This window comes from Cydia pomonella, chromosome 7 (genome assembly GCF_033807575.1).
Source record: "Cydia pomonella isolate Wapato2018A chromosome 7, ilCydPomo1, whole genome shotgun sequence".
In the NCBI taxonomy this organism is placed as follows: domain Eukaryota; kingdom Metazoa; phylum Arthropoda; class Insecta; order Lepidoptera; family Tortricidae; genus Cydia; species Cydia pomonella.
In genome coordinates, this window is record NC_084709.1 from 927,186 (window position 1) to 954,829 (window position 27,644).

Below are 27,644 nucleotides of genomic sequence, written 5' to 3' on the forward strand. Positions count from 1 at the left end.
ACCCATGACCACAAAGTACAAAAGAGTGTGTATATAATATTGGATCAATTAATTCCTTCCGCCCACGGATAGTGCCGTACAAGTGTACATATGGCGTCCACATCCGGCCGTTTTCGCAGATTCCTGCCATCCATCACTCGCGCGCTGGACCGTTATCTTAAGATATACACATAATTATACAAGTATAAGTATATCCCTGAGTCATGGGGAAGCAGGGAAAAATATTGTGGAAAATCAAGGTGCTTCCATAGCTCATATAGGCTCGATTTTTATTTTGTGTATAAATCGTGTCATTCACGAAGACGCATGCCTTAACTTGTATTGTCATGTTATACCCCCCCCCTGCATAGACTGATTGTACACAGGGGGGGGGGACACGTTTCTCTGCATCTGACTGTACTTTATTATCATCTGATAGTGATCTCTACAACTAGAGGTTATGTGCTGTGTGTATATAATCGTAAATAACATAATATACCTATCTTATTTCCTGTCAATGCTAACAATAAAACAAAGCTCCCTCAAACTCGCTTATCAAATAAAATCAATTCTTATCTCCAATTCAATTTGCCGTCTCAACTTCTCGAGTGCGTCTCTTTAATTCCTGTCCCTGTCCCCTCGCATACATTACCGCTGTTTGTTTTTGCGCATTAACATTTTTATGACTAAACTGAGAGGAATCACTTACTAAAACGGTACCACGTTGTAAATACCATCCCTAAAAACAAAACAATACCGTGTTACGTGAACTTAAAGACTAATTTTCAATAACTGATGGGGATATAGATGAAGATGATAAATTGGTGGAGAAGTATGGCACCGAGCAATACATTAAGTACGAATGTTTGAGAAATTATAAATAATGCCTAAATTGTTGCCAAGATTGTTGTCATAATGTCCTCATTTTGTCGCGGAACGGTGTATTCTTTTGAAGAGAATAGTGATAAAAATGCTAATGAGGTTTTTGATTTAAAGCGCGTCTTATTGGTTAATGTTTCAGTTTTATTAAAATGTGAATCAAGTTAAGTTTGACAGTCTCATGGTTACATGAACACTTTGTTTATGTTTATGACAGTCAGGCCTAGTCGGTAGTGACCTTGCCTATGAAGCCGATGGTCCTGGCTTGGAACCCCAGTTAGTATTTTTTTGTGTGATGTCCTATAATGTCTGATGTCCTATAGTCTTTTCTTATTTATGTGGACGAAGAGGAGAGAGGACCGAATTTTATAATACTAAGTCAGAACAAATATAGATTTTTGTAAAAATTGTAAAGGTAAAACTAAAATATCATGAAATATACGAAATCGTGAAATCCGATCAATACGTCTACTTGTTTAGAAACGCTATAGTGCCTAATTGTAAACCTATTTATTTTAAACAAGGTGACATTTGGAGGTACTCGCCCGCTTTAATATATGGGTGAAGCCAGACGAGCGTAATTTTTTGAGTTGTGAGTCGTGTAATTCTGGTTGCTCAATTACAGTTGCATTCAGTTTCATACAAAACGCCTGTTTGGTTCACACGACGACGCAAAATGACTGTCTGCTGACATACATCAGAATTTCTGCAGCTGAAATTACGCAGCTCACAACTCACAAAATTACACTGGCTTCACCCTAAACATCGTTGGTAAAGCTTTTCTCATCAAAGGAGAACAGAGCCTCAAAACCTTATTTGCCCCAGCGTCCTGCACCATAAATTCGGTTACATAAAACACCCACAAAGTAAAGTTTAAAACCATTTAAGTCCAAAAATCACATTACAAACTCCAATCTTCGCATACATTACCTTAGGTACAAACAAAATCGTTATTCAAATCCCTGCATAATGTTCAAGAGGCCAATTCGGATATCTAGTAATTTATTGTTATAATTTTGTTATTAGTATGATTTGAACCAATTGATTTTTTGTTGTAGATTGTTTTTTCGTTAAATATACGGATACAATTGAGCTGGTTTGAAGAGCTTCTCCTCTGGGCGAAATAAATACGAAACCAAACGTGTTCCGCAACAAAATTGCCTATGTAATTTCTATTGAGTAACGCAAATACCATGAGTTTTTGTAACTCAAAGGAAGATTTTTAGGAAAATAATGAAATGTCGCTTATATTGTACAGAATAGGAAACTATCTGCGAAATTATATCGAAATTCGACAAACGAATATAAATCGGTCCAATTTCCAGTGTAATTTTTTCAACCAGATATGTCACTGTTGACAGCTAGCATTATATTCATAACAGATTAAAAAGAAACGACGATCGGAATTGGCCTCCTGCATAATGTTCAGGAGTTGTGCGACGTTTTTGAATTTTAATACGGACTCTAACAAGTTTCGGGCGTCAAAGGAATCGTGTAGAACTCGAAAGCTCCTTGCACTCGAGCGGAGCGGACGCGAATTTTGAGGAAACTTTTCTAAATCGGGTTTGGATTGTAGGTAGGTGAAAATGTGGAATTTGTGTTGAGAGCGATTGAAGTGAGTTCAGGTGAAATTTTGTAAGTAAATCTTAAAATTTAGATTTGTGGATCTTGTACACACGTAAATAGGTATGGGTTTTGATTCAAGATTATAAATTATATTTTTTAGTGATTCTACAAGTACAATATGAATAAGTGCGAAGTTCGAAATTCGTCGCGCTACTTATATATTTTTTGGATGACATTGAAGCTGTGTTGAACCACACAACTATAAAATCGGTTTATAAATCCAGATACACATTCAAAACATTTCAGAACATTTCTTATAATTTGGCATGCTATAATATGTTTTCGGCAGAACAATAAAACCTCTAGTAGTCAGAGCAAAATTCCCGTGGAACATATATTCATTTAAACATTCACGATTTTTACACATTATTGACTACTTCAAGTTAATATTAAGTTTTAAATTATACGCCATCAAGTCCCAGTTTATAGTTGATAATAAACATATATTTGTTAGAAAAATAATTAATTTGAATAAGTAGATGTCCCTCTCGCTCGTGTGTCCACGGCGTCCGATCGAAGTAACTGATCAAAGGACCGTCCAGCGTAATTAGACAGGGAGACTTTGATAGCGCCTCGTACCGGGCACAGGGACGATAAGAATAATACGGACTGCAGTGGCGAGGCGTCCATAAGGCTAAAGCGTATGCTGAGACGCAGACAACGAAGCCGCAGTGTGCGTTGCTAAAGTACGTTCCATACTTTACAAAATCTGCTCTTTTTTTTATACTACGTCGGTGGCAAACAAGCATACGGCCTGCCTGATGGTAAGCAGTATCCGTAGCCTATGTACGCCTGCAACTCCAGAGGAGTTACATGCGCATTGCCGACCCTAACCCCTTCCCACCCTCGTTGAGCTCTGGCAACCTTACTCACCGGCAGGAACACAACACTATGAGTAGGGTCTAGTGTTGTTTGGCTGCGATTTTCTGTAAGGTGGAGGTACTTCCCCAGTTGGCCTCTGCTCTAGATCTGGAATGACATCCGCGGTGCTGTGCCCTACCACACAGAGCGAGATGATATTTACAATGCCCATACCTCTCTTGTGGACGTAGTTTAAGGACATACCCGGGTCCTGCTCATGGGACATGCTCTGCCCCGCGATGCGCGGAACTGCGTCGCCTGCGTCTCAGCATACGATTAGCCTAAAGGTAACATTCGGATTCAGACTCCGCTAGCGTTATGAGTACTTCTATTCCGGCGAAACATTGTTGGTGACTGTATAACTGTTGCAAATGTCAAAATTAATGTTGATGCCCGGATTTTAGACAGCTACCGACTTCACCATTAGTACCTACTGCCCTATTGTAAGGTGCTGTATAGAAAGAAACGTATTGCGTGAAAGAGACAGTATGCTTGAATATACATCAGAAAGAAAGAGAAGAATGATTGATCGAATGAAAGGGATAGAAATAGAATTAAGTAACGAGTAAGATGAAAAAGAAATATATGCATCCTGTCCGCAGCGCCATAACCACCGCATTAATAACCGTGTGTGATAATGGACAACCATTATCAATTTAGAATTTACAACGATAGAATACGTATACAATTAAATCACTTATTAATTGTAACATCATACAACAAGTACAAACAAAACAAAAATCCTCTCGTTTTTAATTATTACATACATACATATAATCATGCCTATTTCCCGGAGGGGTAGGCAGAGACCACGGATTTCCACTTGCTACGATCCTGACATACCTCTTTCGCTTCCTTCACTTTCATGACATTCCTCATACACGCTCATCGGTTTAGGGTGCTCTTGACCTGGCCTTTCTTCAGGATTTCCCCGATTTGATCAGAGAAAGTCCGCCGAGGTCTACCCCTTCCAGCTCCCTCTTCTACTTCTCCTTTATACACTCTTTTTGTTAACCTTCTTTCACTCATTCTTTCCACGTGTCCAAACCATCTCAACATACCTTTCTCAATTTTCGTTACTACACCTTCGTTCAGTCCACACTTTTCCCGTATCACACTGTTCCTAATTCTATCTTGTAATTTTACACCACACACACTTCTCAACGCTCTCAAATTAATTATTATTTGCTTTAAATGCCAGCGCTAGCACAACGCTGAGTCGGGACCATTTCGTGGCTTATAAGTAGGTGACTTGACCGTGACGTCACATGTGCAATATTCATATAAATTCCATAGTGGCTAATCGTTTTGACAGTTCGAAAAAAGAAACTTATTTACCCTATTTTACTAAGCCCCTCCGTGGAGATAGAGAGCCCCCAACTGGCTGGTAACTTTGTGTTTCTGTGTCTCTGAGAAGCATTTATTTTTGTGAAGCAGGGCAAGCGTGGATTTGAAAGTCAATAGCAACTACATGCAAATCACAAATAGGTGCTCTTTCAGCCTTTTGCTACTGATTTTCAGAAAGTAGGTTGAGATAAAACACAAGAATATTCGACGATGCAACTTATAAGTTCGCATCACTGCGTATATGCGGTGAAATTGTTATTATGTACTATGAAATACAATTCGCAAATATGTACCTAGTTTATTTCGGAAACAGCTATTGTAAAGCTTAAACGGAAGAGCGGGGTTTCCTGACACAGATGTATACATTCATCTACTAGGAAATTCCAGCCATTATATTATAATTATAATTTATTTGTTAACCAAATAAACATTATCATTTTCATGCTTCGACATCTTTCGGTATGGGTAAACTAGTGCAGGTCAAGTTTTGACCGACTGGTTTTCATGTTTCTAAGTTTTATAACAGTTATTATATTCAAAATCTCAAACAGAAAAAGGCCTCAAATTTTAGACTTGAAACACAGGTATTATGCCATGTGGCTCTCTCTAAAAGCAATGTTTACATTAAAGTAACAAAATATTTGGATACTTCTTACACAAAAAATGGACTTGCGAATTATGTGTTTACCTTTTACAGAATTGGGTTTTAGGATATTAAGCAAAATGTATTTTTGATTGTCACTGTGACAAGAACTGACAAACTGTGTGAGAAGACTGTGAGAAGAGATCCCTTAAAGGGATAAGTTCGGCTTTGTACTGCCTATCCTGTACCGTTTTTGTATATATGTGTTTTGTACAATAAAGAGTTGATACATACATACATACATACAAGACACGAAATGATACGGAAATTAAATTATTTGACTGTACATGTTGAATTTAATGAGAAACTTTCCTCGTACTTATTTTTTTTTTTCTAAATTGTCATACGTTTCACATTTATATATCCCAGTTTTATGCCATTTTAATGAAACCTAAACCCACAAAAGTAAAATGTCGCAATATTCCAGGCCAGTTTGCGGTAAATTAATGCACATAATTAATAAATGTTTGATCCAAACCTCCAAATTTAAGGGCAAAGGGTGAAGCAAAAACCAGCAACAAAAAGGAATGGTTTCTGTATCCCGAATGCCTTTTTGGGCAATTGAATAATAATGTAAAATTTTATTGAGACCCACATTGCCTGGATGGAAAAGTTAATGTATGTTACGTGTATTTACAAATGAGAAGTAGGAATTTACATAAGTACTTAGCTTAAACACCCCAGCCACGTTAAGGTATACAGAAAAAAAACGTTTCAGTGCCAAACAGGCGTATTCTAATTTTAATAATAAGCTCTTAATAATTGACGACCGGTTTGGCCTAGTGGGTAGTGACCCTTCTGGGCTAAGATGGTCGGCTCTTTATCATTTGTCACCATGAATGTCACGTTCTAACAAATATGTAAGCGCGAAAGTGACGGACATAGTGACAAGTGGTAAAAATGGAACCATAATACCGCCGCTGCCTATGAAGCCGATGGTCCCGGGTTCAAATCCTGGTAAGGGCATTTATTCGTGTGATGAGCATGGATATTTGTTCCTGAGTCATGGGTGTTTTCTATGTATTTAAGTATTTATAAATATTTATATATTATATATATCGTTGTCTAAGTACCCTCAACACAAGCCTTACTGAGCTTACTGTGGGACTTAGTCAATTTGTGTAATAATGTCCTATAATATTTTATTTATTTATTTAATTAGATCTAGATTAGGTATGGATCTGATCTAATCATTAACCTATTATTGCTGTTTTGTTGACTTTGTCTTTATATATTATGTGTGCTCCTTGTAAATTTATTTTGTGGTTTGTGCAATAAAGAGGATTTTTATTGTATTGTATTTCCTTGGATTTGGGGATATAGATCCAACACGTAGAAGCCCACCAAGGGCTTTAAGATGGTAGATGGTCGGTAGATGTCGCTAGGGTCCCCTAGACCCATATGGTGGAAAATTTGCTGTCTATGGATGAGGTCTTGGTGGCTCAGATGGCAGAGCGCTGGAGTATCGATCCAGATGCCGTGAGTTCAAGTAATTTTTCCACTTTTAAATTTATTCTAAGCTTAATAGCATCGTTCGTAGACATTTCTGCTTGTTAAAAATTAATTGAATGTTAAGGAAATCTGTCGCTAGGTTAACAAATAACACAATGTAATATAGAGCACTTAGGTTTATTCACTAATAAGCCGATTACACTTCACATCAATTATGACATTTAAACACACGGTCATGACTTAAACGCGGCGGTCTAGCAACTAACTCCGCAACTAGCCTAGAGAAAGATGGCGTCGCACGGGCGACGCCAGCTCTCTCCTGATTGGCTCATTTTCGAAAAGTGTCCTTGAGGTGCGTCCTTTCTTCGGCAGGGTCGCCGGCGCGCGCGCTTGAATGCGAGGAATGAAAACGTTGTTATATGAAGTATGTCGCTAAATGCTACATTACGTCACAAATGTCGCAATCTCAACAAAATGTTTTTCAGAAAATCCTAACACTCCTGACTTCAGTCTCTCTTTACCTGTGATGTTACATCAGTACCATGGACTATTCAATTAATCTACCTCTCAGTCTAGCAAGACAAACAAGTTGACTTAGGACCAACTTCTTTCATGACTTCCGATAAATTCTTTGATCCTTGAATTAAACATAGATAATATTTCAAGACAGATCAATGAGATAGTATCTCCATTGATCTAACGTTTATCTATTGGATCTCAGGTGCTATTATTGAACGACCGGAAAAGATTGCACATATAAGGAGATGTTAGATAATCTTCATCTGGTTCTATGGTTATCTATTGTATCTCACAAAAACGTTGATGTTTATTTTCTTTTGCAGGTAGGGACAATAAACGGTGAAAGACTTGCTCGTGGTTCAATTTTGGAATCTTTCACTTGCTCGGGTATCAATATTACCACGAGCGGTTAAACAACAACTTTGCCCCCTTGCAAAACAAATTTTAACAATTATTTATTTAAACTTTATTGCACAAAAAGAAAACTTATCGTACAAAAGGCGGACTTAATGCCAAAAGGTATTCGCTACCTATCAACCTTTCTTTCTATTTGTAAGCTAAGCAGGTTTTGCATTTTCTCTTAATTTGAACTTAACAATATTCAATTGTATACCTTATTTCCTTGCAATAAAGTACAAACTAGTTTCCAAATGCTCTCACGGTGTACTATTTGCGTGAATTTGAAGCGCAAAGTAGAAAAATAACGACGGAAAGCGCTTGTGTGGTCGTTAAGGAAACCGCAGCGGAGCATAGTCCAGTCTCATTCTGCAGGATACCCGCGTCTGATCATCGATTTCTCTGGATTAGATACGTAATGCCGCGTAACGGTGTCTTCGACCACCGGCCGCTGCCCATTACTGCCCGCCATGAAATATTTATGACGACTCCATAATAACGCGGGCGACGATATCATTATACTTTGTGATGGGGGAGACAGGCGGGGCGGAATTTCTGAACGCTTCTTACCATTGCAAAGTCGCAATCGTTCGCTTTAAGCTTGATACAGGTAAATAGTTTAAGTTTCAAACTGACTGATCAGCTGCAGTCAGATGGTTTGAAGATTCGACCGCTCTGCGCAGCCGCGGCGTTCCATCCATATTAACTTGTTAATTAGATCCATAATACGACTTGCAGATGAGCTAGAGTGAAGTTGAATACATAAAAAGGGCTTTTTCAGCGATCGCATGCATTGTGGAGCCGGAGGCTGCCCGGTGGACTGGCACCAGAAGTTTGCGTGTTCATAAATAAACGCGAACGGTATTCAACAGCCCTTGGTGCTGTATGCATAACGAATTTGAAGGAGGCAAACTTGGAGGCTCTGGTGGCTCGGATGGAGTATAAAATTCCGTAACAACATGGTGGAGGATTTCATTCGCCGGTCTGCTGTCGTAGAAGACATAGCTCCGTCAATTAGTTTTAACTAATTATCGCGCGTGAAACAGTGAAGTGTTTTCCCGTTTAAAAAAACTAAAGTGTTAAGTGTTTATGAATGTAAATGAGTGCGGGTTTAGTGAGAGATGCGGGCTGAATGCAGTTGTAGCGCGATGGCGCTGCAGACGTCAGTTGGTTCCATCTGCGTCCGCCAGACGGCGTGCGTGTCTCCGAACATGGCCGTCGTAACTGTCTACTTTGAATATTTTTGCATGGAATCTGCATTGTGTTTTAATCCATTAGATTATTGCTTATTTGGAGATGTTTGGGAGTCGTAAACAGGCGAATACATGTAATATCTAAATGGATTTGGACGCTTTCGGCCGCTAGCGCGTGCGTACAGTCAGAAGGGTTATACGGTATGTCGCGTGCAAACTAAACAAGTGAGAATCTAAAAAGATTATTATCTACTGCTACTAACTTAAACCCCGTTTAGACGGTTCGATTTTCGTTACATTGCTGTATTTGGTCGATCGACTGAAAGCATTGTACTTAGCAATGTATCGAATATTGCATGCAAGTTCTGATACCGGCCAAATAGGGCAAACTTGTTATGAGCTAAACGTCGTAGCCAGTGCTTGCCTTGACGATGCCCAATAGACGTGACCTCTATTACTAATGACATAAGTTTAAAGATGATGACTAGGTATAATTATAGGTTTGAATATTAGCAAATCCCAATAAAAACTTGAGCCACCACAAAATGCTTCAAGTTTTGTAGCCCATCTACTCAAATATTACTAAAGATCAAAATGAATTTAAGGTTTATTTCATGTTACATTTTGAAGGTAATCAGGTTGTGAACAGTTACACATAATAATCATCAATATTTTGTTGAATGATTGGATTTAGTAAATGATATTTCAGTTGTTTCTAAACTTCAATACATACTGGTACTTAGTAAGAGTACGTAGAAACAATCATTATGTGCTTTATTCCTCCTTAATTTTAGTGTCTTTACTCCTTTACATGATGACGGCTCCTAAGCTTTAGTCTTTAGTGTTTCTTTTCTTCGTCACTTTTTAAGTGTTTGTAGTTTTTTGGTTGAATGCAAAGTAAATTTTCACATCTCCTATGCGAAAAGGGCTTTTTCTTCCCCGCTAGGAGGGATCAAAGTGGCACTTTTCACGATTGTTTCTCTTTTATGCATACTATTATTCTTTTGGGTAAATAATATTTCGGAATATAACAATTTCCTAATGAGCAATGTGAAAAACAGTATGTGTTACATCACATGGTAGCAAAATAATTTCCATCTTGGGCGTTAACACTTGAATCCCTCACTGATTAGAATCTCTTGTGGCCGGGTGCACGATGGCAGCACCGCCTAGCGTTAGCAACTGGGTAGGCGCTCAAGTATAATGAGCGCAACAAAATAAAGGTTATCTCCTTTAAAAACATTTTTTGTAATGCAGTTTAATGCGTAAAATCTATTCGTTTCTAAGGTTAAACACATTTGGTTTTTAGGTTTACTGAAAATAGTAAGAATTATTTGTGTATTTAATACTATTATGTCAATATTATTCGTTGATCTTTCGTTACATATTATAGAAAAAAAATTATGTTTTGTTGTGTTTTTATAGCATACCTTGTGATGTTCTTTCAGGGAATACGTATGATGTTTTCAAATATAAAACGTTATCCTTTTTATGGATTTTAAACAGCAACTTACTCCTACAGTACGATTATATTACCTCGTTCGTCATCGTTCTCGGCCACACGCTTGACTTGACAGACGACAGACAGAATGAAGATGAGGAGATAATTGATAATTTCATAGAAGATTGACGTTGAAAATAACACTTGCACAGTCTGTGCTATCAAAATTGCTGCCAAGTTAGCTTGGTCAAAGTCTATGCGTCTGGCTCTACGCCCCAAAAGTATGATTTTGACGGTCTTTCAGTAACTGATATTATTACTTGTATGTCTTTCCCATCACGGAACAATGGTATTCCGGACCTTTGGGAGGCGTGCGCGGAGCCGAAGCCAACACGTAGATGCCCTTTTGACACTTTAATTAAATGTAAGGGGTACACCTATATTATAACTATTATTAAAATCGCCTAATGTTATCATACTATATTATGCATATTATATTAAAAGCAAGCATTAATTCTGTGTTGACATAAGCTAGATAAAATGTTTAGCCTTTACGTTTATTTTTTTATTCTCGTAAGACTGAACATATTAAAATTATTTTAAACATATTTCGATTCAATTTATATAAAATCTGTATGAAATGCTGAATGTAACTAACGTATTTAATTTGTTAATGATTAATATTATATTCGTGTAAATAGCTTTGCAAATACCAGATTATAAGTATGTGATCTTTTTTTATAAGTTAAGAATGGGTATAGTAAGTTATCCTTAAAAGATAGATATATACCATCGCGGACTTTTTTGTAGACCAACCAACGAGAGACAATCCTACCGTACATTGTGTTGTTATATCTTAAACGGATTAGGCAGCGTTTTCGAATAAAGCTCTTAGACAGCGTGATTTTTTCCGACATCTTTAGCAAACATCGTCATATTTCAACCAATTTACACAAAACCTTAACAAATTATACACCTAAACCTTCCTCAAGAATCACTCTATTAATAAGTGAAAACCACATGAAAATCCGTTCAGAAGTTTTTGAGTTTATCGCGAACATACTACCTAACTGAGAAGTACCCATACACCGCGACATTTGTCGCCAACTTTGGCCACATCAAGCGCTGCGATCGTTTTTATTTTCCCGCCAAGCCGTCTGCACCCGGCCATTCGCTTCGTTCAGGACGTTTCGTGTACGCCCTTGACGTAAATAAGTAATAATTTTCTCTCTCTTGTGACAGTCTACTATTTACTATTAGAAATTGAAATGGCATGTTAAGTCAATTTTAGTTATTATACGGTTTTACTTATTGAAACGAAGCTGCCAGAAGCAAAAAAGTTAAGGTTGCGGTCTTATCGCTAAAAAGCGTTTATTTTTCAGACAGATATATGGCTATATTCATTTTAAATATCTCGTCATGTAAATACTGCAACTAGTCAGCACACCTTCATCCATTTACGCCCATACAAATCACTTGTCACCTGAAGCATATGTCACAACCTTACACCACTATAACTTTGCATCTGTCAAACAAAGTTAACTAGCAAAATGCACCTTACGAGCTCGAAATAAGATTGCTTATTTAATTGGCGCATGCATATTTAACTTTGCTATATGCAACCCTGTACTGTACCGCAAAACTGAAAGGGCTTAAGTGTGTTACGTTTGTATGGAACATCGGTTGTTTTGGTTAGTTAGATTGGAGTGATGTGCTCGGTTAAGGGCGCTAGCGTGGAAAATCAGGTGTCAACGGATTCTGATGTCGAGGGCATTCGATGCATGCGGAAAATGCGTATAACGGATTTCCATTTAAATTTGGAATTCGAGATGGAAATGTTTAGTAAAACTATTTTGACGTGCACATGCATGTTGAGGCACCAGTCAACGAAGTTGCTGGAAAGTTGACGACAACACACGCAGGTTTTGACAAATATGTGAAGGTATATAAAGATGTTATCGTATTTTACCGTAGACGACCGGTCTGGCCTAGTAGGTAGTGAGGTAGTGACCCTGCCTATGAAGCCGATGGTCCTGGGTTCGAATTCCGGGCATTTATTTAGCGTGTATGCAGATGTTTTCTATGTAATACGTAAATAACGTATTTGTATCGTTGTTTGAGTAGTACAACACAAGTCTTCTTGACCTTATCGTGGGTCAATTTGCGTAAGAATGTCCTATAGTATTTATTTATTTATTTACTGACAAATCGGACTTAATTATGTACACTTCTCATATAGTAATAGTGAGTATGTGAGCACATATTTTTGTAAAAAGCCCGAAAATTAAAAAAAAATGGGTAATTAAGTAATTATCGATCCTGCTCACAAAATTTTAAAAATATCGAGATATAGAGGAGAGCTGCCGGGATTTGTTAGATGAGTCGGATAGAGAGGCAGAAAGCACATTTTCCCAAGCTTCCAGTGGCTTGCTTTGGCACAAGATGATAGTAATTAGTGATTTAAATGCTGGAAAACTTTGGTTTCTTTGTATGGTTATCAAAGACTGTGGAAAGAACTATCGCCTGCGGTATTTTCGGACCGATACGACTTTTAAACCTTTAAGAAAATAGTGTACTCACATCTTAAACGCCGGCAATGCACTTACAACCCCTCTGTTGTTGCGGGTGTCTATCATAAAAAAAATCTAATCTGAAACTCGAAAATGAGCGGAATTCCGTTAAAGCTACATATTATTCTTGTATAAGTTTGAAATTTATTGAGCACTCATTATCGGGGCTACTTGAACTAACTAGCCCCAACAATGTTGTTCAACAATGTTAACATAGCTAATATTTCTTAACATAAATAAAAACAACAGTCATAAAGAAAGCCACCAATGTGAAAAGTCTCGATGTTTTCTTGCGATATGTGGCCTAATTCCGTGTACAAAGGCTCGTTAGGGTAGGTGGTAAAACATTGGCTATTAATTAGCCTCACGATTTATTTACGTCGTTTGTACTAGTAGAACGTTGACGTAAATATTTTCTACTTTGTTGTGGCAACTAATTAACGGCCACGATTTATGTGTTATACGTCTACCAATTTATTTCAGGTACACTGAAAAAAATAGATAGCCGAACTGGTTTTGTAACTTTACTAAATAACTAAACTACGGTTATAAGAAAATAAACTTTGCATAAATTTACAAACTTATTTTGTAGTGTATACCCAGTACCTGAACACTGATAGCCAAACACGGTTTTGTAACATATAACACATAGTTCGCAAGTCCCAATTTTTGTGTAAACAGTAACCAAAATTTTGTTACAGTTATGCAAACATTTCTTTCAGTGTGGATGGTAAAAAAGTTGCGTAAGTGATTGACGATTGTCTAAAAGAAGGTAGCTATACTCTGTATCTTTAGGTATTTAAATAAAAGTAAAGTAAAAATAGAATAGAATCGTTTATTGTCAAACATGGTACATTTGTGGAACACATGGCGCCCTGGTAGGGCAGTGCAAATTAATCTTTTATCTAGTTGTATAAAGAACAAATTTTTAAAACTATTTTTTGTACAAATCATAAAGTACCTACAAATGATATTTCAATTTCATTTATTGAGAGACCAACTGAGATCATTATTGTTAGTAAAAATGTTATATCTTAAAATATATGGTTAGTACGATACACAATAACGGGAATGTCAATAAATTAATGATGAATAAAAATAAATTAATTAATTGAAATTGAAAATATGAATATGAAAGTCCTAAATTAAACCTTAGCCTAGCTTTTACTATTAATGGCTCAAAACATTATCCCTGAAAACATTACAGGATTAAACAATGTAGGTTAAAGTCAGGTCGTTCAGTGACAGATCCACGCGGTTTTGTATTTGGTTGGTTAACCAATCAATGTTATAAGAACCCGAAAATTTAAAAATTGTTTGTTTACTTTTATTTAAATACCTAAAGAGAGTTATAAGTTTTTGTACTAAAATTGATCTATATATACTTAACATAATGTGTACAAATCATCTTATTCAGCCAAGCCTTCAGTCAGTTCTTAGCCGATCATGATAACTTCTTTTCTTACCGACCGTAACCTGTAATACAACAGTACCGTCAATATTTTCTTAACATTAATAATGTTTCATTACCTAATTAGGTTAGTAATAGTACATTACGATACGAGTGCGAAAAGTAGAAAGTTCGTAACGAGTATGACTTTTCGCACGTGTATTGTACAACGTTTTAACGTTCTCAAAGTTTTCAAACCTTCAAGAAAAGAGCGTACTCTTCACCTCGGGATTATACCCGTTCGATTAAAGAAAAAATTGAAAATCGGTTCACGATTCTCGGAGATATCGAGTAATATACATACAAAAAAAATCCTCCTTTTTTGAAGTCGGTTAAAAACAAGAGGAATATATAATTAACTTTGGTCTCGTGTGGCGCATTTTGCGAATAACTCTTTTCATCTCAGTAGCGAGGTGAACTAGCTACAATTTGAAAGTCATATATAAACTATTTTTTAGTATAAGCTCCGCACTATGAATCTGTAGTTTTGAATTTGCAAGGCTATCATGCTATATGCGTACTTAGATTTGTTTTTTAACCGACTTCATAAAATGAGCATAGCATGATATGATAGCTTCTCAGTATAGATTTTTTTTTAAATATTCTATACTGAGAAGCTATCATATCATGCTATGCAGATTTTTTGAAGTCGGTTAAAAAACACATCTAAGTACGCAGGTTTTACGTGAACTAGTAACATTAAACAGCATGGCTCGCTGTTCTTAAATCATCTCTTATACTAATGTTAGCGCATTGCAGACCATTCATAAAGAACTACATTAGTATAATTTTGCTCGTAATATTTCTTCAGGATCGTTTGGGTGACTGAAACCAGTTTCACACGAACAAAACGAATCAAGGTTCGTAATTAACTTTTTACGTACCTATTACGAGGCGTAAAAAATAAAAAACTAATAAGTTTTTGTCAAACATTTCATTTTCGATACAAGCCTTTATCGCTGAGTAGGTATAATTTTATTTTAACAGGCAACTAAAATAATCATTGAGACAGCTCTAACAAACGCAATTAGGTTGCGTTGTTTTATAACAGGGTTTCCATGGCCATCTCCTGTGTCCATCATCAGATCAGCTGGATGGTACCATAATATGCCATGTCACACAACTTATATATGTATGTAAAGTTTCAGCTCAGGCTTCAATCCAATAATCAGAAGTCGGTCTAATTTAGCTCGCAAGATTTGACCCAAACAAATAAAATCTTCTAAAAACAATTACTTTTTCACATCATCAATTCGAAAAAGGGCTTTTTCTTCCCTGCTAGGAGGGATCAAAATAACACATTTAATATTTTTTTACATACTTTTTTTAGCTAAAATAATATTTTTAAACATCATAAATTCCTCATAGGTGATGTGAAAAACAGTATGTGTCACGTGGTAGCAAAATTATTTCCATCTTGGACGTAACACACTGCAACCCCTCATTACGCTCAGGATTCTACTTTAGAATCCCTCGCTACTCTCGGGATTCGTTTAGGATTCAATGTACGCCCTTGCCATAAATGTCATTTACGTCCCTTGTGAGTTGTGACACAATCTACTAAGCACACGGCGGCAAGAAAAGTCAGTTATCTCTAAAATGGACTGATCGTTTTTCCTCAGAAGTCTTCATAAGACTAAAAGGGAATAAAATTATGTCTTCATTCTCTCGGATGTGTTCCACATCGCATCGAGTCCAGCTAATTGTTTAAGGAGAATGGGTCCGTTAAGTTTAATTAGTAATTATGCGAGCATTTGTAATTGATTCCACGATCGCGGTTCTCATGGCTGTATTCCTAGTATAGATCGTGTCATCCACTATGACGCACAGATTTGTCAAATCTAACCTTTAATAACATGACAATACGAGTCAAGGCACGTGTCTTCGTGAATGACACGATCTATACTGGGTTATGTTGAAGCAGTGTTAAGGCGATTAGTTACATTGAATATTTGTTTTTCGAAGCTAAGAGCGTTTTCACATAGTGCGGACCAATATCGAATGTCGAATAAGACTTGAGAAAAGCAAAAAGGATAACAGTGCCTGTTTTTTTTCAAGTTATCATTGTTTTTCAAACGAAAGCATCAATGCTAAAATAGAAGGACTTGAGTCCATTGGGCATTCTGACAGTCGTTTTTCTCCTAAGGTCACTCCTCGTCGTTTTTCTCCTAAGGTCACTCCATAGTCTAAAGGTTTTGAATTAAGTACTGAACTAAAGATCGTGACAGAAGTGTATGTTAAAGCGGGATTCTACCAGTGTGCGGCACAAGCATTTTTGTACTGAATATGCTTGTGCCGCACAATGTCGCACCATGGTCGAATCCCGCTTTTACTCTCATCAACATTCGAACTTAAAAATGTTTTCTCAGTTGGGTCGTTCTCAAATTATATGACTGCGGTCAGCCTCAACTCCGTCAAACTTTTCAAACATTTTGAGTTTAGACGCAGGCACAAAAACCCAGTTACTCCCAGTCTCTCACACGGTTATAAACATATCTTACGAGCGAGAGGCAAGAGTTTGATGAAATAAAAATGGAATCAATTTTACGTTGAAAGTTTAACGTTGGTAGCTTCGAATCGCGGTGATGTATTCAATTGATGGTCTTTACGTTGAGATAGTCAGTCGCCTTAAGGAATGCGTGCAAGTTCTACGCAATAAAGTATTACCCGATGAGTCTAATCTGACGAGGTTTTTGCGCAAATTCGCTAATGTACAAGTACGGGTCAATCAGCTTTTTAGAGTTGCTATAACTGACGTATGACTGTTTTTATTGAATCGTTTCGTGAAAAGCAAATTGTGAGAGTACAATAATTACATGATTCTTTAGAATGCTGTAAAGAGAGAGAAAAGAGTAAAGAAAGAGAGAGCTAAATGTGTCTATACTCATACTCTTTTATTGGTAAAATAGAACAATTTTACATGTCGGCAATAAAATACTCAGATGAAATTAAATATAAAATTTACAATTATTTAGTTGATCTACATTACATTAAAGTAAAAGGATACAAATATAAATAAATAAAAATATCAAGTTAAAATTATTAAGTAATTCGGATAAAATTTAAATCATACATTAATATTATTTAAGCTACATGATTTATAATTGTTACATTTAAAAGTTAAGAAATTCGTTAATGTCATAAAATCTGGGGCAGTTAACTTTATTTTTAATTTATTGTAAAAGGTTGAGTCACACTCAATCTGCCTTAAGTCATTGGGTAGTTTATTGTAGACTTCTGTAGTAGTAGACTAGGGATAGTGTAAATTTTATCGACATCATAACGTTACGAACGCGTTTGCGTTAAGTCTCATTTTGTATAGGATTTTGAGTTTCCAAAACGTCCCGCTTGGCGCGCTCTTTCTAAATCCAATACAAAATGAGACTAAACGCAAACGCGTACGTCACGTTTCAAAATCGAATTTATTTACACTAGGGGTACTGGTCCTCTAACAGATATTATTTTAGACGATTTACCTAGTCGGCAACATGTTGTAGATAACGTGTTTTTGTTCTTACTCGCAATCATTGTACTTTTGAAAACCTTACTTGGGTATAATTGAAAATTACTTCTGACGTGTTTAATAACGTGGTATATATATATTGATATGTCAAAGGCATATTTTTTTTTACTTTTAAACAGTTGACGGGCGGAGGAGTCGGAGGGATAGTATGATATTGTTCGTACTGCACGTTTTTGCAGTCTAAATACCCGTTGCCGTTCCGCTGCCGTACCCCAAAATTCTATACCATAGCACATGACCGAGTGAAACAATGAGCAATAACTACTTCTTAGTTGTTGTATATGATATGTTTATAGCTAGGTTTTCAATAGCGCAATAACAATTTAAGTTCACTGTGTACTCTTATTAACAAAAAAATAGCTTACTGGTACCGTGTAGCATAAAAATTAGCTTCTGAGTCCCTTAATCTTGCGACGTGTATACGAAAGATGCGTAATAAAAAATAAAAATAAAAACCATTTATTTCAGATCGATAAGATCCATAAATTTTGTTAGTAACAGTAAAATAATTCTTACACCCTACGTAAGTACCAGTTAACTTACATAAAACTAAATTAAAATTAAATTATCCGGTTATTTATTACAAACGTAATACAATTAACTAAACTAAAACTACTATATAAAACTATAAATCTAAATCTAAAATGGGCCCCCGTGGCATGGTACCGAGGATGCTGGCAGCATTTCCTCGCTGGATCGCTATGCTCAAGCGTTGGGCGAGGAAGCTGCCAGCTCTCTTATCCCCGGTCCCATCCATCAGCCGATTCGCCAATTGCCGGTATAGGCCCTGTGCTGCGGGGCCCCACGGACCAAAAATCCAGTTTATTTAGCGTCTACCCAGTAGCTCGTGATAATAGTTACGCTCTAATTTTAAAACGACTTAGCTAGATGGCTCTGAAACTTTGTACTTACAATAAGACAAGGTATATCTAGTCCTGTAATTAGTTTATGTAACCTCAGATACTATAGTTAAAAAAATACAGCGAATTTAAGTTTTTCAATCAAAACTTGTTTTTGATCTATTTCACTTGTTTTTTAAACTGTGTTGTTTCATAAACTAATTGCAGGACTAGATATACTTCATGTCATTGTATGTGCAAAGTCTCATTACCATCCAACACGCAGTTTTAAAATGAGAACTAAACTCCGTTTGTATGGGAAGTTAAAACTGGGCCGAGCTTGCCGGGGACTGTTAAGCGTACAATAACATGTGGATTTTTTTCTAAAATTAAAACTTTTTGTTGTAGATCTTACAAAAAGCTCATGCAATGTGCAATGTTATGGCCATCTTGAGAGCTCATGTTTCTGGCTGTGTCCAATAAGTAGCTTATAAGTATAACAGCTATAACCTCTGTACGTCAGTAGATATGTAGGTAATAATTTGTCATCGTCGACGGATACGTCTGGGAGGACATCATCATCAATAATTTGATTATATGATATGGTGACGGTAGGCGTAATTCGTGCCTAAAGGTTGACTCACGCTACACAGGGGCAGGGCCGGGCCGGAGCTTCCGGCGCTTCGTTTTCTATGGAAAGCATTACGTCATCACCGGAGCTCTGTAGTGGCCCGGTGCGGGCTCGGACCGGAGACTAGCCGGTCATGCTATGAGCAAAAATCGGACTTCCCGGAGCCTCCGGGCCACCCGGTGACTCAATTCTTCCTTTCGGGTGATATTCCACTAGTCTAAGATCTTTGTCCAATGTGCATTGCGTCTCACTCTCTCATTAAGCAAAATGTCAGACGCAAATACACATTGGACCAAGATGAAAAACCAGAATACCACCCTTCGCAATGTGCATGCTCGGATGTGTCGGTATATATTTGCCAAAATAAGAAGGTTACAAAACGTCATAAATTTGTTTGTTAAATATGGATGGTATAGCCAATACATTACTTGGTCGGGTTATATTTTACTCGGCGCAGAGAGAAGTTAATTAACAATGACTGCCAATCTCTATATGAAACCAAATTTCTGTAAATAAAGCTACACAATTCTACATATTGCCGGTTTTGTGGAAAGCAATAAAAAAATAGTACTTATATTTATTTTAGTCACGCTGGCTCCACATTTTACTTGAGATAGTTGATAGCGCCAGACAAGTTGCCTTAGAATTTGTTACCAATTTTAATAGTAAATGAAGTGGAATAAAAAAATATTCAGAAGAAGCAGAGCTTTAAGAACTAAATACTGCCGTTTCGTACATATTGTCGGATTATCATATTATTGACAATGAAATAAATTATATAACAAAAGAATAACGTACTATAAGTATATAGAAGTCGTTACGTAGCCGCCTGTTGTCTGCCTCTACATTTAATCAATTGTTTGTTTTTTATTTTCTTTTGTATTTTTTACTGAGGTGTTCCAATAAAGAGTATTCTATTTATACATCTATCTATCTATCTATCTACGCAAGGTTTATTACAAGCGACTTAGTTAAGTATTTATTTGACCTATATATATTTCCCGAACAACGCGGTATCCGTGAAGATTCAGTCTTTATTATTTACTTTTCCATGTTAGGTGTTACTACATGAAAGTCGCAACGGTCGCAACACGGGCGACTCGGATATATACGTCAAAATTATATAAGTTGCATAATGTCTTGATTTATTTTGTGAAATACGGAGGTGTTGCGGAAATGTAATTTAGTCGGATTATATTAAATGAGATATCTAGTAATGTTACTGCTTGTAAAAATTATTCATTAATGAGCATGTAGGTTATAAATTAATATAAATATATTAATTTTTTCTCATATTCCCACATATTACTTTTCATTTCGTACGAAGTTATATATAATGAAATATCTCGTTAATAAATTTGTAGATTACGGGAAACTATTTCTTTTACTTAATTTAGAGTCCAACTGATCTTCTGTAAATCTGCCTGCAGAGAGTACGAACATCATATTTCAGTGCAGTTATTGAATTACTCATAAAGGTGCCTATATTTCATTTGCAATCTGTCGTTGGCGATATTATTGCTAACTGCTCGCGTACGATGCATTCTCCTGAAATAGATAGGCCATACATTTTTTCAGGCTGTAGAGAGCAGCACTAGCATATATTATAAACCTGAGAGTAACTTATGCATACTATGCCTTAAACAGTTTTTTGACAAGTTTTCACTATGGCATTGATGCATCAAGGCGTTTTGGTTACAGATGGTCTAACGCGAAACGAAATTTCAAAATACAAAATACAAAATACAAAATTATTTACCTATATGCCTCTCTGTCTATCGAATATGCAAGAATGATGGAGGCAGAAACCACAATTTAGATTTTCCATTTCGCGGTAGGCCCTGTGTGCGTTAGTAACGCCCTCTACGCAGAGTTTTGCGTAATATTCCCTATTTTATGCCTATTATTACTGTAACTACTGAAATAATACAATAATACTCTTCGTATGTTTTATTGTTCTTAAATTAATGATTAAGACGTGGAACGCATAATTTCATCAGGGGAAGGGGAAGCCTATGTGCCTCTCTTTCGCACAAAGAAAGATCGCGCAGTGATAGAGAGGCGAATAGATGAACTAATGAAGTGGTTCGCGGTTATAGCCCTTACTGTATTGTAGTATCGTAAGTGTCAGGATGTCAGGACCATGATAGCTATTTATAACGATATAAATAGCTATCATGGTCCTGACATCCTGACGCTTACTCCCAGTTTTAGTACCTTTTTTGTATTATTTGGTACATGACATCAAAAAAAATTTACCTCGCTAAAAATCGAGAAATATTGAAAATAATGTGGTCAAAAAAGTTACAGTTAGAATAAACTTTGTATGTGCACAGTGGTGCAGCCACTCAATGTGAACCGGGCCTTCAATATAGTTCAACAGTTATTATTTTTGGCTAAAACAGTTATGTATTTTAGAGAAGTGTAAATCTTGAGCGTTTCGGGGGTTTGAAGACACGAGGGTTAAACATTTTTTTCTAACGACTGAAACACAACATTTTTTATAGTACATATGGTACTACTTTACCGCACTGGGGCGTTAATTAGCACTTTACGCGCCTATGTCGAAAATTTAAAGTGCCATATGTACTGTAAAACGTTGTATATGTGCGAATAGATAATTGGCAACTCGTTTCGATTTAAAACACTCCTTTCGATCGTGTTTTAATTTACTGCCACTGGTTGTGAATAATTGAACTCGTTATGAATTAATGTATAATTACCACACCAACGCCAAAAAATATTTAAACTTCAAAATCATCACAAGTCGTCGTCGTCGTTAATTTTACATTCCTAGGTGATAAAATATTTCAAAATTTGAATGATTAAATTACTTTGCATTTCTTGTGAATAAAATGTAAGTAACTTTCCCATCCGTTTTTAAAGAATAACGGCAATACATGCGAAAGACCGACTATGACTGTTAACCACCGAATCCCAGCGCTCAAAATGATATTCCACTGATGTCATGCTTAAAACAATCCAACATTTTGAGAATAATATGGTTAGTTATAATTTTTTACCCCTCTCATTTCTTGAAAATATAAGTAATTATGTTGAAACTCAGTAAGAGTTGCTGGAGAGATGCTATCTAGCAACCCTTACTGGACTTGTACTCCCTAACTATAGAGCTATTTTTTAATAAGTAAAAAGAAATGCAAAAAAGCAGTTACTTCTTTTACAGTCAAATATCCATTAACTTTATAACTTTTTAATATTTTGTGTTCTACGTTGTATGGATATATGTGTACCCGAAGTCGATAAATGAGAACTCTCTATGACAGTTCAAGAATGCCACAATAATTCCGGTCTCTGTTAATAATAGTTTGCCACCTTATTGACGTGCATTTTTACATATCAAACAAACAATAAATAAAAAATATTGAATGTGGATACATTCATCCTCCTTAGACGTGGCTGCTACAGTCTTCACGATTTTATTTGCCGTGTGATCATCGCTTTCCAGTTGCAGCTTGGTGCCATCGAGGAATGTCCATAGTATATGAAAAAAGAAAAATGTTTATAATACCATTCATTGTATCACAATATCGACTAAGTACTACTAGAGGGCACCTTTAACCTTATTTTGGCAATGTTAAATATCCTTACAATTGTCTATTAATGATAGTTTTCAGTAAGTAGCTCATAATTGGGTAGTTTCTCCCCTACACCCTAAATTCATCCAACGAAATAAAATGTTCCGTAGGGTATACATGGTGGCCTATTTAGATCGTTCAGTATGGGAAAGTTTGAAACTATAACACATACGAAGATCTGTTCCTAGGAATCATGCCATCGATTTTTTATATATAAAGACGGGCCAATAACACCTGCTTTGTACCTACTGTTTTATTTTTGAAGATTCTATACCTATGTTATAATTATCACCTACTAAGTTTTTGAAATTAACAAAACTAAAGCTATTTTAGTCTAACAAGCATATTGTTATACTTTCTCTTTCACATATGTAAACTATTGAATGAAAAACAATAGCCTATAGGTAAGCCCATATAATATACCTAAGCCCTAACTCGTAAAATACTTGTCAAGGAGAAGTTATATTCTAATCTTCATGAACACGTTTCACCAAATAGCACTGTTTAAATGCAAATATAAAAATATACTATATGTAAAATATTTGAAGAGTTTCATCCATTATTCCTGGGATCCATTATCAGAAATAGATCTTGACTAAAATGAAGCTTAAAAAATAACTTGCAGAACAATCTCAACGAAGAAGATATCGCCAAACGTGAAATACGCGTAGTTGAGGTGTTCCGTCTGGTCTTCATCAGCAGTTCCACTTAATTAAATGTCACTCACTTTTTTAATGTAAATGCTTGATTTGTTGATACAACAACAAATATATACAGGGTGTTTATTTAGTCACCTGCAAATAATTTACGAGGTGAATAATAGGTCATACATTCCTTTGTACATCTCTACAAATCTTATGATATGAGCTCTGTTCATGGGTTCTGCTCGTTTGCCTCCTATATTTAAAAAAAATACTTCTACTTAACATAACGCCATTCCTTTGTACATCTCTATAAATCTTCTGATACGAGCTCTGTTCATGGGCTCTGATCTTATGCCTCCTATATTAAAAAAAATACTTCTACTTAACATAGCGCCATTTCTATGAACATATCTACAAATCTTAAGATACGACCTCTGTTCATGGGCTCTGCTCGTTTGCCTCCTGTATTTAAAAAAATACTTCTACTTAACATAACGCCATTCCTTTGTACATCTCTATAAATCTTCTGATACGAGCTCTGTTCATGGGCTCTGATCTTATGCCTCCTATATTTAAAAAAATACTTCTACTTAACATAGCGCCATTTCTATGTACATATCTACAAATCTTAAGATACGACCTCTGTTCATGGGCTCTGCTCGTTTGCCTCCTATATTAAAAAAAAATACTTCTACTTAACATAACGCCATTCCTTTGTACATCTCTATAAATCTTCTGATACGAGCTCTGTTCATGGGCTCTGATCTTATGCCTCCTATATTTAAAAAAATACTTCTACTTAACATAGCGCCATTTCTATGTACATATCTACAAATCTTAAGATACGACCTCTGTTCATGGGCTCTGCTCGTTTGCCTCCTGTATTTAAAAAAATACTTCTACTTAACATAACGCCATTCCTTTGTACATCTCTACAAATCTTATGATATGAGCTCTGTTCATGGGTTCTGCTCGTTTGCCTCCTATATTAAAAAAAATACTTCTACTTAGCATAACGCCATTCCTTTGTACATCTCTATAAATCTTCTGATACGAGTTCTGTTCGTGGGCTCTGCTCGTTTGCCACCTATATTTAAAAAAAAAATTCTACTTAACATAGTGCCATTTCTTTGTACATATCTACTTATCCTATGATACAACCTCTGTTCATGGGCTCTGCTCATTTGCCTCCTATATTTAAAAAAATACTTCTACTTAACATAGCGCCATTTCTATGTACATATCTACAAATCTTAAGATACGACCTCTGTTCATGGGCTCTGCTCGTTTGCCTCCTGTATTTAAAAAAATACTTCTACTTAACATAACGCCATTCCTTTGTACATCTCTACAAATCTTATGATATGAGCTCTGTTCATGGGTTCTGCTCGTTTGCCTCCTATATTAAAAAAAATACTTCTACTTAGCATAACGCCATTCCTTTGTACATCTCTATAAATCTTCTGATACGAGTTCTGTTCGTGGGCTCTGCTCGTTTGCCACCTATATTTAAAAAAAAAAATTCTACTTAACATAGTGCCATTTCTTTGTACATATCTACTTATCCTATGATACAACCTCTGTTCATGGGCTCTGCTCATTTGCCTCCTATATTTAAAAAAATACTTCTACTTAACATAGCGCCATTTCTATGTACATATCTACAAATCTTAAGATACGACCTCTGTTCATGGGCTCTGCTCGTTTGCCTCCTGTATTTTAAAAAATACTTCTACTTAACATAACGCCATTCCTTTGTACATCTCTATAAATCTTCTGATACGAGCTCTGTTCGTGGGCTCTGCTCGTTTGCCTCCTATATAAAAAAAAAAAAAAATTCTACTTAACATAGTGCCATTTCTTTGTACATATCTACTTATCCTATGATACAACCTCTGTTCATGGGCTCTGCTCATTTGCCTCCTATATTTAAAAAAATACTTCTACTTAACATAGCGCCATTCCTTTGTACATCTCTACAAATCTTATGATATGAGCTCTGTTCATGGGTTCTGCTCGTTTGCCTCCTATATTTAAAAAAAAATACTTCTACTTAACATAACGCCATTCCTTTGTACATCTCTATAAATCTTCTGATACGAGCTCTGTTCGTGGGCACTGCTCGTTTGCCTCATATATTAAAAAAAAAATCTACTTAACATAGTGCCATTTCTTTGTACATATCTACTTATCCTATGATACAACCTCTGTTCATGGGCTCTGCTCATTTGCCTCCTATATTTAAAAAAATACTTCTACTTAACATAGCGCCATTTCTATGTACATATCTACAAATCTTATGATACGAACTCTGTTCATGAGTTCTGCTCGTTTAGCTCCTACTTAAAAAAAATCGATTCTACTTAACATAGCGCTGTTTCTTTGTACATATCTACCAATTCTATGATAAGAGTATGACCTCTGTTCATGGGCTCTGCTCGTTTGCCTACTATATAAAAAAATCTACTTAACATACCGCTGTTTCTTTGTACATATATATCTACTTATCCTATGATAGGTACGACCTCTGTTCATGGGCTTTCCTCATTTGCCTCCTATATTTAAATAATACCAGACAAATGCGAGCCGGACTCGCCCATCTAGGGTACCGTAGTTTTTAGTATTTGTTGTTATTGCGGCAACTGTGAAAATATCAACTAACTATCACGGTTTACGAGATACAGCCTGGTGACAGACGGATAGACGTACTGACAGCGGAGTCTTAGTAATAGGCTCCCGTTTTACCCTTTGGGTACTGAACCCTAAAAAGGAACTTTTACTTATCATAGCGCTCTTTTTGGATATACTGTATAGTAATATTGAATTTACTGCTCTTCTGACCTATTTCGGTACCTTTTATGTACTTAGTACTTACCTACATACATATTAAGGTTATACAACTATTATTTCTAGAATCAAAAAATCAATACAAACAAACCTACGTAATATACACGTATTTTAAAAACATAATCCTCGAAACTCGAAAGCTCCTCTTTTTGTAAATGCAATGCAAATAAAACGCATTAAACTTAATCATGACGTCACGATCAAGTATCATTTAATAAGGGATGTTTCGTGCGTAGATAACGATTGTCAGATTTGACTCTCATTTCTAACTTTTGTATTGCTTCAATGTTATGGGTGCCATAAAGACATGTTTCTTTTATAAAAACTTATTATCTAGCCGATCAACGCAGTTGATTGAGGAAGCTGCCATACAAGACAAAAGCATTTTCAAAGCGATTTTCTCTTAGAACACCCCATCTATCCGTCTATCTATCATAATTTATTTCAGGCAACTAGCGGCCCATAGATAAATACCTTAAGATTAGCATACACATTATAAAAATATATTTTAAAACTAAATACTACAAATCACATTATTTTACTGCGGCATGAAACTATTTATCATAAGACATACCCTTTGAGACTGTCTACCCATTGTTTTTGTATATGACAGCTACACATCCTTTCAGCAATGGCTTTTAGGAACTGCAAACTAATAATCTATGGCCCGCTGATTTTACCAGTGCAATCAGTCAACTTCGGGCAGCTTGTGGCATGCAGTTGGGGAGTAACGATCTCACGTACCCGAGTGTTCCTAGGGAGTTCTGTCATTCGAAGGAGGGTGGGTGGGACAGGATTATCTGCTTCTGGGTTGCCTTGGCCGGCCGGCCAGGGTGGAGTCGTTAGAGCTATAAGTTCCAAGGGAGGAAGTGCAAGACGCGAGTTGGCACAGTGGCTGTTACAGCCACTGGGTTGAAAGCGGTGCACGCCTCTCGATACCCCTGAGCCGCTCACACCAGTGTTACTCTTGAGCCATCCCAGATGTCGCTTTTTGTGTCGTCTGCCGGAAATAAAATTGTATACCGTTTTATTAGGCAGGCGTCTGGTTTTTTATCCCATAGCTCAGTGTTTAGCCCATCGCTTTCACACAATAACCTAGTTTATTTTAGATTCCAACAACTCTCAATAGTCCTTACACCCTGTCGGGCCTGCCTCTGCGTGCGTCCTATGACATGGGCAAGGGCAGCATCAGCTCGGTGTACATCTTA

At 36.4% G+C, this 27,644-nt stretch overlaps 1 protein-coding gene and 1 long non-coding RNA gene across 2 annotated transcripts in view; both read left to right on the plus strand.

The window, feature by feature from the left end:
- LOC133519472 (zinc finger protein 239-like) overlaps positions 1-27,644 on the plus strand; it is a 147,524-nt gene that overhangs the window by 64,393 nt on the left and 55,487 nt on the right. Inside the window, exon 2 of the mRNA XM_061853476.1 lies at positions 8,847-8,922. Within this exon, the coding sequence (XP_061709460.1) occupies positions 8,847-8,922 (76 nt within the window). The remainder of the gene's footprint in view (positions 1-8,846; positions 8,923-27,644) is intronic.
- Positions 9,082-27,644, plus strand: part of LOC133519550 (uncharacterized) — a 45,698-nt gene continuing 27,135 nt past the window's right edge. The window contains exon 1 of the long non-coding RNA XR_009799636.1: positions 9,082-9,096. This is a non-coding gene — a long non-coding RNA (uncharacterized LOC133519550). The remainder of the gene's footprint in view (positions 9,097-27,644) is intronic.